At 38.0% G+C, this 13,696-nt stretch overlaps 1 protein-coding gene across 5 annotated transcripts in view; it reads right to left on the bottom strand.

Annotated features, from left to right (window-relative positions):
* Window positions 1-13,696, bottom strand: part of adam15 (ADAM metallopeptidase domain 15) — a 35,796-nt gene that overhangs the window by 7,713 nt on the left and 14,387 nt on the right. For all 5 annotated transcript variants that reach the window (XR_007972055.1, XM_052143519.1, XM_052143520.1 and 2 more), the window contains exons 6-19: window positions 10,430-10,637; window positions 8,442-8,507; window positions 8,222-8,293; window positions 7,689-7,858; window positions 7,500-7,584; window positions 6,320-6,468; window positions 6,059-6,236; window positions 4,196-4,288; window positions 3,898-4,093; window positions 3,524-3,632; window positions 3,094-3,289; window positions 2,942-3,019; window positions 2,751-2,862; window positions 1,003-1,150 (exon numbers count right to left, since the gene is read on the bottom strand). Coding sequence is in view for 4 of the 5 variants with exons in the window: in XM_052143519.1 (XP_051999479.1) it covers window positions 1,003-1,150; window positions 2,751-2,862; window positions 2,942-3,019; window positions 3,094-3,289; window positions 3,524-3,632; window positions 3,898-4,093; window positions 4,196-4,288; window positions 6,059-6,236; window positions 6,320-6,468; window positions 7,500-7,584; window positions 7,689-7,858; window positions 8,222-8,293; window positions 8,442-8,507; window positions 10,430-10,637 (1,860 nt within the window). In the remaining variant the exon portion in view is untranslated. The remainder of the gene's footprint in view (window positions 1-1,002; window positions 1,151-2,750; window positions 2,863-2,941; window positions 3,020-3,093; window positions 3,290-3,523; window positions 3,633-3,897; window positions 4,094-4,195; window positions 4,289-6,058; window positions 6,237-6,319; window positions 6,469-7,499; window positions 7,585-7,688; window positions 7,859-8,221; window positions 8,294-8,441; window positions 8,508-10,429; window positions 10,638-13,696) is intronic.

Here is a 13,696-nt window from a genome sequence, read left to right as displayed (position 1 = left end):
AATCAAACATTACAGAACTAACCAGATTAGTAATTTTGCCATCTAAATCTACTTTGCACAAAAACACCTATTCTGAAATCCATACACCAGTACTATTTGAAATAAGGAACCAGAGAACTGTGAGAGATAGTGCTAACAGCGGAGACACTAAACATCCGAGACTAAGCAAACAATTATTTCTCGTCAAGACAGGTCTCTAGTCTCTAAAAGGAACTTCAGAATAACTGTAATACAGAACACACTGGAAATTTCACATACCCAGGGAGAAGCTTGTACAGTTAATGACACCCCAGGTTTAGCCCATTCTTTCTTATTTTTTTATGTATATTTATTATGTAATTTAAAGCCTATGCTGGTGCGATAGTGAGTATTCCACTTCACAAGTCAATCTACTTCTACCATATGGCTTATTTTACACCACAAACAAGAGCTCCACATTCAATGATACCTCCACAAGTTTTCCTCTTTCACACAGTATTCAATATAGGCCACAGAGACCCCGCTGCATCATGGGTAAAATACAGCAAAACAATTATATCGGATGATACACAGATGATAGACAGCATTTTTTTCCAGTAGTATTTGAGTAGTTACATGCTACATATGTGAATTTTAAATGGTCCTGTGGTGGAACAAATTAATCTTGAAAAGCACAAATATGTCATGTAATCTAAATGAATAACAGATTTCATGCAAAGTAATCATAAAATAATTAGCAAATGCTGTTTTAAATATTTTTTAATGGGAGTATAGCACGTAACACCGCCGGACTTGTTAACTTTCCAAAAAACTATCTATAATTTTGATCTATAGGCAGTGTTGACTTTTGTCCTCTACTGTGTATTAGATTGGATGAACCAGTTATGATGATTCATTGTTATTCTCATTCAGTGAGTCATTACCTAGGCAGCCTGTATTACCAGCAAAGGGTAATCAATACTAATAGCTTTAATGAATGCAGAAATCTCTCTGTCCATGTGTCATACTATCGCTGTGACTCACCGGCTCTGTCGGGTTTTATTGAAGTGTGTGTGGCCGAGGCTCACAAGGCTTCGGCGACAGCGGGGGAACCGGAGTGCAACTAACAGCAGCCCGACCGGCAACACAAAAAGGAAGATTACAAGCAGAGCCACCTGGGCAGGATCAGAATCTGTACAAACAGAAGAGGCGAAATACACATCTAATATTGTGTTCACCATTAAAAATCTCATTAGAAAACTGAGTTCAACCTAAGTTGTATGTAAATGTCTGACTTCAACAGTACACATACACATACACACACACACACACACACACACACACACACACACACACACACACACACAAAGTTTGGAATAATGTACAGATTTTTCTGTTTCGGAAGGAATTTGGTACTTTAATTCACCAAAGTGGCATTCAACTGATCACAAAGTATAGTTAGGACATTACTGATGTAAAAAACAACACAATCACGATTAAAAAAAAAAAAAAGAATTTCTGATTATATCATAAACAGTTTAAAGTTATTTGGTTCATTAAATGAAGATTATCATTGCATTTCTGTTTGTTTTTGAGTTCCCACAGTATGCAGTAGACTGGCATGTCTTAAGGTCAATATAAGGTCAAAAATGGCAAAAAAGAAACAGTTTTCTCTAGAAACTCATGAGTCAATCATTGTTTAGAGGAATGAAGGATATACAATGCTTGAAATTGCCAAAAAACAACTGAAGATTTCATATAAAAGGTGTACACTACAGTCTTCAAAGACAAAGGACAACTGACTCTAACAAGGACAGAAAGATGTGGAAGGCCAGATGTACAACTAAACAAGAGGATAAGTACATCAGAGTCTCTAGTTTGAGAAATAGATGCTTCACATGTCCTCAGCTGACAGCTTCATTGAATTCTACCCACTCAACACCAATTTCATGTACAACAGTAAAGACAAATATCAGGGGCGCAGGCCTTATAAGAAAAATTGCAAAGAAAAGACACTTTTGAAACAGAAAAACAAAAAGAAAATGTTAGACTGGGCAAAGAAACACAGACATTGAAAACAGATCATTGGAAAACAGTGTTATGGATCTTAACCCCATTGAGATTTTGTGGGATCAGCTAGACTGTAAGGTGCGTGAGAAGTGCCCGACAAGACAGCCACATCTATGGCAAGTGCTACAGGAAGCGTGGGGTGAAATATCACCTGAGTATCTGGACAAACTGACTGCTAGAATGCCAAGCATCTGCAAAGCTTTCATTGCTGCAAGTGGAGGATTTATTTGATGAAAACTATTTGAAGTAGTTTTTTTTCTCATATTGTGATAGTAATTTTTCACGTTATTAATGTCCTGACTATACACTGTGATCAGTTCAATGCCACTTTGGTGAAAAAAGTACAAATTTCTTTCCATAAGGGCAAAATCTGTACATTATTCCAAACTTTTGGCCGCCACTATATACTGATATACTATATACACACACACATATATATCAATATATATACACACACACACACATACATATAAATATATATACACACACACATACATATATATATATATATATATATATATATATATATATATATATATATATATATATATATATATATATACACACATATATTTAATTTTTTCCAAAAAATGCAAAAGGTTTCTCATTGGGGTTGGGTTATGGTGTGTTATTTTTAATAAGCTTTATATAAAAACACTAAAAGTACAGTGTATGTCCCCATTTAGATAGCTACGTAAACTGTGTGCGAGTGTGTATGGTACCTCTGGGTTCTCGTGCGGGGCCGCTGTCCAAACTGCCTCCAGTTCCAGAATATCTGCAGTCAGGAGGAGCCCAGCCCTCATCACAGTGACAGTTCTTATTACTGTTACAAACCTGCATGCAGAGAGTGAGTTTTAAACCTCTCTTATAATAATAAACGTAAAATGTCCACTCCTCTCATCCCAGTCCTCACCCCATGGCTATTGCACTTTTTGCGGCACTCTTCAACACCAAACATTGAAACGTCCTGACATCGTTGGTCCACACAAGCCTGAGAAAAAACGATACCTACTTATTACAACAAAAAGATATATTTATATTCATATATATTTTGTGGACACTGACCTTGTTGGGTCCACAAGCAGTCCCCTGGGCCACCATGGCTGGGTCAGAAACATCATCACCTAGATTAAAATAGGTCCCTCGACAGGTAAAGTCACTCTGGTTCAGTTTAACCTTTGTGGTCAAAATCTCAGCATTGGAGCCCAGCAGAGGACGATCACTTCCACCCTGACACTGGATCCTCCCACAGTGCGCATCCCTAAACAACACAGGGCACGTTTAAAGGAGAATTCCAGAGGATTTGTAATGTTATTGAAATGATATAATAGCACGGTTTTTCTTGCACATTTAGGTTTTTCTTGCACAATTTTCTACATCAAATGTATGAAAAAGCACTTACTGAATATACAATTTGCTACTAAAGGAATTTCATGTGAACATATGTAATTCCATGTTTGAAAAGAGTCTAAAGTTTGTGTATACATGTCCTCACCCTTTTGAACAGGGGATATAGGAACCACTGGGCATCTGGCCGCAGTTTCCGTACTTGTTGCCCTGTTTATTAACTGAAGAGAAGCAGATGGGTGGTGCATGGGTGGAGTCTATGAGGGATGAGAGAAAACAGAACAAACTAAAATAAATCTACTTCTGGATCTATGAGAAACTTCTATGGATTGTGAGTTGACATGACAATATTCAACGAAGAGAGCTGCGAGTGCAAACGTCTTCGGAACTTCATTCAATCCACAAACTTGGTATTATGAAAACTTCCATATTACCTAAACCATTCTAGCCTAAACACAAAACCAGTGATTGGCTCTAGGTGAGAATGATCAGATACACACTCATGGAGTGTGTGACACTTACTTGATCCCCAGAGCATTTGGCACTGTTCGTCCAGACTGGCACACACACCGCTGTAGCAGTAAGAGGAGCTGCCCTTGCACAGCTCTCCATTCTGTAGGAACACATTTGGTGGGCAATAGGGGGAGGTACCAGTGCAGTACTCTGGCAAATCACACTCTCCTAAGGGGTCTCGACACACCGACCCAGCCACACGCAGCTACAGGTAAAAAGGGAGGAATGCGGTGAGAGATTCATATTAGCAGCTCATGTTTGAATGTGTGTGTTGTATGCATGCGTGATTATATGGACCCCTACGCACCTTGCAGTTCTCACAGCAGATACCATCAGAAGAACACTGGGCACCTGGAACCAGTCTACATGTACTGGCATTACAGCAAGGATCATTGCATTCCTGAACACACACACACACACACACACACACACACACACACACACACACACACACACACACACACAGTGCAGGGCACATTACAGCATTTATTTATTTTACAGGCATATAAAATTGTTATAAGTCTGGCTTGTTCAAAAAGAGAGGTTTGCATCATGTTCTTAAAGGGGTCATGACATGGGTTTTTTATTATTATGTTTCCTTAGGTGCAATTATAGTATTAATATATTTTTTTTTAAGAAAAACTTTTAAAATCTAGTGATTTATGACCTTTTCCCACCCTGTTTCTCATCCTCTGATTCAAACAGTCTGTTTTGGGGGCGTTTTCCATTTAAGACTTCAGTGTTAACGCTCACTGTTATGATTGGCTAACGCCAGTGCCTATGTATCAATTATTGACGCTCCCAGCCAGACCAATATGCAAGTAAACTAAGTAAAAACACTGTGATTATTCATAATGAATGAAATTGCGCTTTAAAAAGTAGTTTAAAGTTTAAAATAGATTACTTACAGTTTGCGTCGCCATTGTTCCCAGAATAGTCGGCACGGACTTATCTTTGAGCAACAGTTTTCTGGCAAAGCCAGCATCATATTGAGATTTGTTCTCAAAACAGTCATCCTTAAAATGTACAGAACAAACGCTTAAGTTAACACTGCCGTGACTGGGACGTCCGCAAAAAATAAACTGCATCCATTTTTCCCAGACGCCTGGATCTTTCGGCAGCTTATTCAGAGGTTTTGTTTGACCACAGCCAGGAACAGCACATCTGTGTGGCATCGTAATTTTCCTGTGCACAAGTAGTCTCTGTCAGAGCTCGCTGTCCATCGACTGAACACTTGTGAGGCGACGGCGATACTGAAATGAGCGTAGTTGTCTTGGCGCTTAAAGCGTAGTTATCTTGTGCTGGAGGCGGTCATATGCAAACGCTGGTACGTCACTTCTAACCGCCGTCACTTCTAACCGTCACGCCACTTCTAACCATGAATCCAGAACGAGCTGTATTTTGAGCTTGATTAAATAAATGATTCGTTTAGAATGGGGAGGACGTCTTAAAATATTAAACTTGCAGGACGTTTTAATGATACAAAGACCTCTTATATACCAAAAGATCAAGGCAAATTTGGTTTCTCATGTCATGACCCCTTTAAAGGAATAGTTCACCCAAAAATGTATATGACCACAATGAACATGGGCTGAAAATCTCCAAAAACAACAAAAAAGCACAACAAAAGCATCATAAATGTAGAACCAACCATGCACTATATTCCCTGTCTTCTGAAGCCATACAATACATGTTTGTGATGAACAGGGCTAATTTTAAAGGGATAGTTCACCAAAAAAAATTATGTCATCAAATGGCACACAGAAGGAGGTGTAAGACATGTTCACTTTCATTGTATGGAAAAAAAGATGCAATGAAAATGCATGGTGACTCCTTTTGTGTTCCATGGAATAAAGTCATATGGGTTTGGAACACCATGAGGGTGAGTACATGATGACATAATTAAAAAAACAATCCCTTTAAGTCATCTGGAGTTATTCTCCATATACTCTTTAATCAAATAAATCATGCAAATCAGCAAAAATTAAATATGGTGCATACAATTTCATTTTTGAGAACTATTCCTTTAATTGCCTTGATGATTTATTATTTTTGTTTGTATTTCTGCCATCTGCTTAAGCAGTATAAATGCATCTGCCATAAGCATAAATGTAAGCTCCAACGAATTGAGCAGAAACATGATCAGACATAGTTGGAAGTTGGTTCTTACATCCAGCAGGCCACAGTCACACTCTTCTCCTTTCTCCACGTACAGATTCCCACAGCGTGGACCTCCCATAAGACTCTCCGGCTGAGGCATGTTAAACAGACACATCCCACCACCATGCAGCAGACTGAGAGAAAGATCCCGCTCACTGCAGCTGCTGAAGAGCTGACCAGGCATAAACCTGCACGTAGGAACATTTACTATGAAATGCATGATTTATTACTAGACAATCACACATATACTTGCAGGCATCACAGAACTTACCCAGTAGAGGGCTCCATGATGCAGCCTCCAAGACGTGGCTCATTCTGACACAGACAGCGTCGGTCAACAGTATCGTGACTCATTCCCAGATTGTGGCCTAGCTCATGCGCTACTGTAGAGGCTACGCCCAACACACTTACCAGGTGATCCTATGATCCAAGCAATAGGAAACATGTGTAAATACTAATATAACACCCTTTTCATCAAAAGCACTTGTTTAGATGTCTGCAATTGGCACATAATTATGTTGAGCCACCTGTTGCAGTGATTTTTAAGTCACTGGAAAGGGGCCGGTGGAAGAAGTTGGAGAGAGTAAAATAATTGGATTTTGTATGATTGTTTTGACAACTTAATTTTGATTATGGTTTTGTTTCTTTTGAATTGTAATCTGAATTTAGAAGCTGATATGGTTTAATTATTTCTTGTTACAATAAATTAATTTAATTTGTCAAAATCAACCGGTAGAAGTGAAGTGCATTCCGATACAATCACTGTTAATATTAGCTATGATTTGGGTGTCAGTAGATCAACATGATTAATAATGCTTTCATCCAATAATACTACCTTTCTATAATATAATGAAGCATAAATACAAATCCTGACGAGAATCACATTTTCCATGCCTATAAAAGGATTGTGTCCCATTTTACAAGGACACAGTTAAGGCACAAAATAATGAAAGTAGGTATTTATATTCTTCTAATTCATTGCATACAGTCAATTCACACTACCAACTTCTTATGAATGTGCTGTCTTTGTTTATATCACTGATGCTTGACAGGAAATGGACTATATAACAGGACGCAGGCGGTGCCGGAGAAGAACCTCCAAATTAAATTGCACTTGATCCAGCCCATTAGCACTTTGTGCACATAATTTAGCCAAATCCACTTGTGCTTGCAAGCTTGCACCAAAATACCAAAACTTCCTGGCAATGCCCATTGACTTTGCATGTATGACTTATGGCATAGTGCTGTGATTAGTGCTTTTAAAAAAGGGCCCACGTGCCAAATAAAAAGAATATCAACTTTTCTAAACGCATCTTAAAACACCTGCATTTTTTTCCATTCCTTGCACAGCGTCTAGCTATTATAAAGCAAGAACTCATTCAGTTTGAATGACCCTTAAATTAATAAGGCAAGCTTTATTATAAGAAACATTAATGTAAGGTTTCTCTCACCACATTCACTCCTCCTGATCGATCTTTTGAGCACATGGAGGACTGAGATGCCATTCCAACCGTCGTCCCATCAAATGACTCACCCCTAACATAAGTACACACATACTGCAATTCTGAATTATGTTCCTAACTACAAAAACAATAACATCTTAAACGATTACATTGTTTTCACAATGCATCTGCACGTACATGATCAGCTGTGCATTGTCATGGCGTAGTCGTGGTAACAGCTCCCTCGTCCTCCACTCAAGGAAGCGGTTTAGGGTTTCAGTAGGATTTTTATCCACCTGGATTTTATCCTGGTCATTCCAGATCTCCAACCCTACCAGAGCCACACGCACATTCAGTGGCCGATAGAACTGAATCAGCAAAGAAGAATAGAGACAGAGATTTAGACAGGACACAGACTAACTAATGCTTTTAGTATATGTAAGTGTTTATATAAAAGAGTGAAAAGAGTGTTAGAGTATGCAATGAGGGAGTTTACATTCTTCAAATTGCTAAATATGCATCAAAAAGTATTTTTTTTTATTTTTTCCACATATACTTGTATGAATCAGAACATATACAAAACATTAGGCTAGCTGGTCAATCCTAGTTTAGGACTCTTGATTAACCTTAATGGCTGGATTCTATACTACCTGCATGGACACTAAATTTGTGCATTGGTTTTAATAACTTACATTATAAACAGTACATGGAAATGTATATTTAAAACTTACCCAATCTACTTGGTTTGCAACATCCAGCATGCGGTAGATGATGGTTTTATTATTTTTCTGATAGTTTACATACTGTGAGGAAGACACATAAATAGAATGGAAGCTGGATTAAAACTGTAACAGTACAGTAAGATTTCAAAGCGGTTCAGAGTAGTGACAATGCTGTGGATACACCAACAGAGGGCATAAGAGCCTCACAGGCATGTGTGTTCTGTCTTACCTCTTTATGATCTGCCACCAGCACAAGTTCAATGTATTTGGTCTCTGAAAGGATGTCTCTCTTACTCTGTCACACAACAGCAGAAGAGGATTGTGAGAATAACAGCCTCAATCAAACAAGTATAGATACATATCAATGTATATCACACACACTCAAACTCATGGACACATACGGACACTTCCATACTGATGTATGCAGGGTCCAAAATGAATGCTCACCAAGTGCCAAATGCAAGTTAAATTGGCTTTGGTGAGTAAATTGAACCGAGTAACTTACTAAAGGCTATTCAAACTAAAGACTTTCTTCTAAAAATACCATCTACTACAACCCCAATTCCAAAAAAGTTGGGACAGAATGAAAAATGCTAATAAAAGCAAATAGTAGAGTTTTGTAAATTATATTCACACTTTGCTATATTGAAAGCACTACAACTAAACATTATCTGATGTTTTACCTTGTGAATTTCATTGTTTTTTTGAAAATGTACAATAATTTCAAATCAGATGATTGCAACATGCTTCAAAATGTTTTTAAATGTGAAATATTACCATTTCTTCTAATAACACTTAATAAGCTTTTGGGCACTGAAGACACAAGCTTGTTAAGTTTAGAAAGTGGAATTTTCCACCATTCATCCATTACGCAGGTCTTCAGCAGCACAATTGTACGTGGTCTTCGTTGCCATATGGTGTGCTTCATAATGAACCACACATTCTCAACTGGAGATGGTCAGAACTGCAGGCAGGCCAATCTATCACCCACACACACTGCTCACACAGTCATGGACTTGTAATCCGGGCTGGATGTGGTTTGGTGTTGTCCTGCTGGAAAATGCAGGGACATCCCTGGAAAAGATGGTGCTGGATGGCAGTATATGTTGCTCCAAAATTGTTACATATCTGTCTGCATTAATGGTGTTCTCACAGATGTGCGAGTTACCCATGCCATTGGCACTGACACTCCCTGGCCCATATAGACACTGGCTTTTGGACCTGAAGCTAATAACAGCTTGGATGGTCCTTTTCCTCTTTGGCCCAGAGAACATGATGGCTGTGTTTTTCTAAAACGATTTGAAATGTCAAAAAACATGGTTCCACTGTTCTACTTTCCATCTAAGAGGAGACCGAGCCCACAGTGCTTCTGGACAGTGTTGATGTAGAGCTTCTGCTTTGCATAGTAAAGTCTTAACTTGAATCTATGGTAGTTCACTAATGTAATCCCAAGCCCTTGTTCATAATATCCATTACAGATGATTGATGTTTTTTAAGACAGTGATGTCTGAGGGATCAGAGATCACGTGCATTCAGAAGTGGTTTTCGTCATGTCCTTTACGCACTGAGATTTGACCAGATTCCTTGAATCTTTTAACTATTATTGTGCACTGTAGAGGGCAAAATGCCCAAAATCCTTCCAATTTGTCTTTAGGGAACATTGTTCTCAAAGTGCTGGATTGTACGCTGAAGAATCAATTGGCAAATTGACAAGTCTCGAATGATCCTCACTCTTGAAGATCTAGGCTGTTTTTGGAGGCTCCATATATACTATGACCATCATTTCTTTAACATCTCCGGTTTCACATCGCCTTGTTATTTCAACTTGTCAAATTATTATTAGATTAGAGGGAATCTATTGTAATTAGTCTTAAATTGCACTTTTTAACATTTTTGGAATTTAAAATGGCTGTACATTTTCAAATAAACAATGAAATTCACAAGGTAAAACTTCATATAATGTGTAGTTGTAGTGCTTTCAATATAGCAAAGGGTGAAAATAATTTACAATTTACTACTTTTTGTTTTTATTATAATTTTTCTTTCAGTCCCAACTTTTTGGAAATGGGGTTGTAAATAAAATCACTTTTTTCTAAGAATGTTCACTGCAGAAATTAATCTAAGATGCCTATGATTTTATTTATTGACATAAGGACAAACATTTATATTTTAAATAAAAAATTAAGCAAAATACACACACATGCATAGCATACTTACTCTCTGTTTTTGTGGAATGATCTGAATGGGAGGAACAGAGGTGTGAGATACTCCACAGCCTCCATATTCAGATGTTTGCTGGAGAGTCGAATAGATCACATGCATCAATCCTTCTTTCATTTCTCCACTCCCCTCCTCATCTTTATCACCTCCTTCTTCATCAGGATGCAGCTCAAAGCTTAGTGTGGCGTTAATGACGATCACTCCCCTGCAAAGATGAGAGTAAGATTTTTTATGCAGTTTAAATGCAGTGCTTCCATTGTACTACCTTGATAATGTTCACACTAGGGATGCAACTAATTATTATTTCGATAATCGATTAATCTAACGATTATTCAGAGATTATTGCAATGATTAGCTCTTAATGACTATTCAGCTTGTGCCCTGACTTAAAATGTTGTATTAAACATGCTTGCTAACAATACAGAGGACAAAATCATCTTTTAAAAAATACCTCTAAATGACATTTACTGAATTAAAAGGAAAAATGCACTTTTTAAAGTTTAATTCAGTAAAAAAAATTCACTGCAAAAAAATCTTAAAATTGTCTAAAAATCCTTAAAACAATATACATTGACATGAGAATCAACATATAAGATATTTAGACTTGCTTTAAGAGAATGTAAATGTAAAAATCTTAAATGTAAGTGTATTTTGTATATACGTGTATATTTTGTATTTTCACTTGGTTATACACTCACCTAAAGGATTATTAGGAACACCTGTTCAATTTCTCATTAATGCAATTATCTAATCAACCAATCACATGGCAGTTGCTTCAATGCATTTAGGGGTGTGGTCCTGGTCAAGACAATCTCCTGAACTCCAAACTGAATGTCAGAATGGGAAAGAAAGGTGATTTAAGCAATTTTGAGCGTGGCATGGTTGTTGGTGCCAGACGGGCCGGTCTGAGTATTTCACAATCTGCTCAGTTACTGGGATTTTCACGCACAAACATTTCTAGGGTTTACAAAGAATGGTGTGAAAAGGGAAAAACATCCAGTATGCCGCAGTCCTGTGGGCTGAAAATGCCTTGTTGATGCTAGAGGTCAGAGGAGAATGGGCCGACTGATTCAAGCTGATAGAAGAGCAACTTTGCCTGAAATAACCACTCGCTACAACCGAGGTATGCAGCAAAGCATTTGTGAAGCCACAACACGCACAACCTTGAGGCGGATGGGCTACAACAGCAGAAGACCCCACCGGGTACCACTCATCTCCACTACAAATAGGAAAAAGAGGCTACAATTTGCAAGAGCTCACCAAAATTGGACAGTTGAAGACTGGAAAAATGTTGCCTGGTCTGATGAGTCTCGATTTCTGTTGAGACATTCAGATGGTAGAGTCAGAATTTGGCGTAAACAGAATGAGAACATGGATCCATCATGCCTTGTTACCACTGTGCAGGCTGGTGGTGGTGGTGTAATGGTGTGGGGGATGTTTTCTTGGCACACTTTAGGCCCCTTAGTGCCAATTGGGCATTGTTTAAATGCCACGGCCTACCTGAGCATTGTTTCTGACCATGTCCATCCCTTTATGGCCACCATGTACCCATCCTCTGATGGCTTCTTCCAGCAGGATAATGCACCATGTCACAAAGCTTGAATCATTTCAAATTGGTTTCTTGAACATGACAATGTGTTCACTGAACTAAAATGGCCCCCACAGTCACCAGATCTCAACCCAATAGAGCATCTTTGGGATGTGGTGGAACGGGAGCTTCGTGCCCTGGATGTGCATCCCACAAATCTCCATCAACTGCAAGATGCTATCCTATCAATATGGGCCAACATTTCTAAAGAATGCTTTCAACACCTTGTTGAATCAATGCCACATAGAATTAAGGCAGTTCTGAAGGCGAAAGGGGGTCAAACACAGTATTAGTATGGTGTTCCTAATAATCCTTTAGGTGAGTATACTTCTGCGAGTGCAGTAAAGACAAAATATACTTATATTCAAGATCTATTCTCTAAAAGCAAGTATACATATCTTATATGCTGCTTCTCAGGTGAATGCAACTTTGTTTTTAAAGGATTTTAAGATATTTATATTGGGAAACAAGCCAAAACAAAAACAAATCAAAAACATATTTTGTTGCAGTTTATAATGTGGTGAAGACTACTTCTCTCACCTTTCTGTTTACTTAAATTCAGCTTTAACTAAAAAAAAAAAAAAAACTCTCTCTTATTAATAAAGCTGTGTATTGCAAATTTTCAACATGATAAGAAATGCACAGTGATGCAAATTATGATTCAATAATTGGCAAGTCATAATGTTATAATCTAGCTGCATTAAGCACGCGCGCCCGAGGGATGTGCATCCCCACAACAGAGTGTGCCTCAGCCGGGTGCAGTTTCTCCTCCTTAGATCGGGACACTTCGAAAACTCATAGAAGAAGAGGGGACACACATCCCTCGGGCACGCAGCTAGATTATAACATGATGACTATAACAGGAGCTGACCGCACAGAGAAATGCCAGTTTCAGAGTTTGTAGTTATTTACATGACCTGCTTCCTTACTATATGAACTTAAATAAAGCTATAATGCATTAAATATAACTGCATTAAAAGACGCTCGACACGCAAGATTTGCTTCAGCGGAGCGGCAGCTCCAGCTCCGCTTGTTCCACAACGAGTGTTCTTCTGTATTTACTTATTTTGTATTTCTTTTATTATTCACTCATACTTTGCGATCTACATCACCTGAAGCTGTTTGGAAAGTTTATAGTGCATCTGGACTGTGAGCCGTTTTCTTCCTCTCCTCAGTCAGGTGCTAGCTGCAGTGTCCTCTCGCGCCATCAATAGAATTTTAGAATAATCACTTTACATTAAAATGAGATCAAACGACTATTCAACAACTAATGTTTGACGACAATTTTTTATTTTTGTCAATAACGCCGACTAACCGTTTCAGTCCTAGTTTACACACAAATATTTGATACAAACAAATAATACATTATTATTGTTTTTTAAAATAAATGTATTGGCTCTTTTTTGTAGGTCAATTTGTGTAATTAACTGGCATATTATATAGACCCAGGCATGACTGCTGTGCATTTTCCATTCTTTTGTCATTTTTATCTCTTTTTCCATTGCATTTCCCTTTTCGATTTGTAACTAGCAGCCCCTAAGCAACATTTCTCGAGCAAATAGTTTTCCTAAAAATGCATGCACACATATGTGGACAGTGGGACTATGTTGTGACATTTTAAATAATACCAAGGTATAGAAAGTCAGATTTTTTTGAAGAAGTGTTGGTTATTCATA

This window comes from Xyrauchen texanus, chromosome 15, assembly GCF_025860055.1.
Source record: "Xyrauchen texanus isolate HMW12.3.18 chromosome 15, RBS_HiC_50CHRs, whole genome shotgun sequence".
Taxonomy (NCBI): Eukaryota; Metazoa; Chordata; class Actinopteri; order Cypriniformes; family Catostomidae; genus Xyrauchen; species Xyrauchen texanus.
The sequence above is the reverse complement of the archived record's forward strand: the minus strand, read 5'-3'. Positions and strand labels throughout refer to the sequence as shown.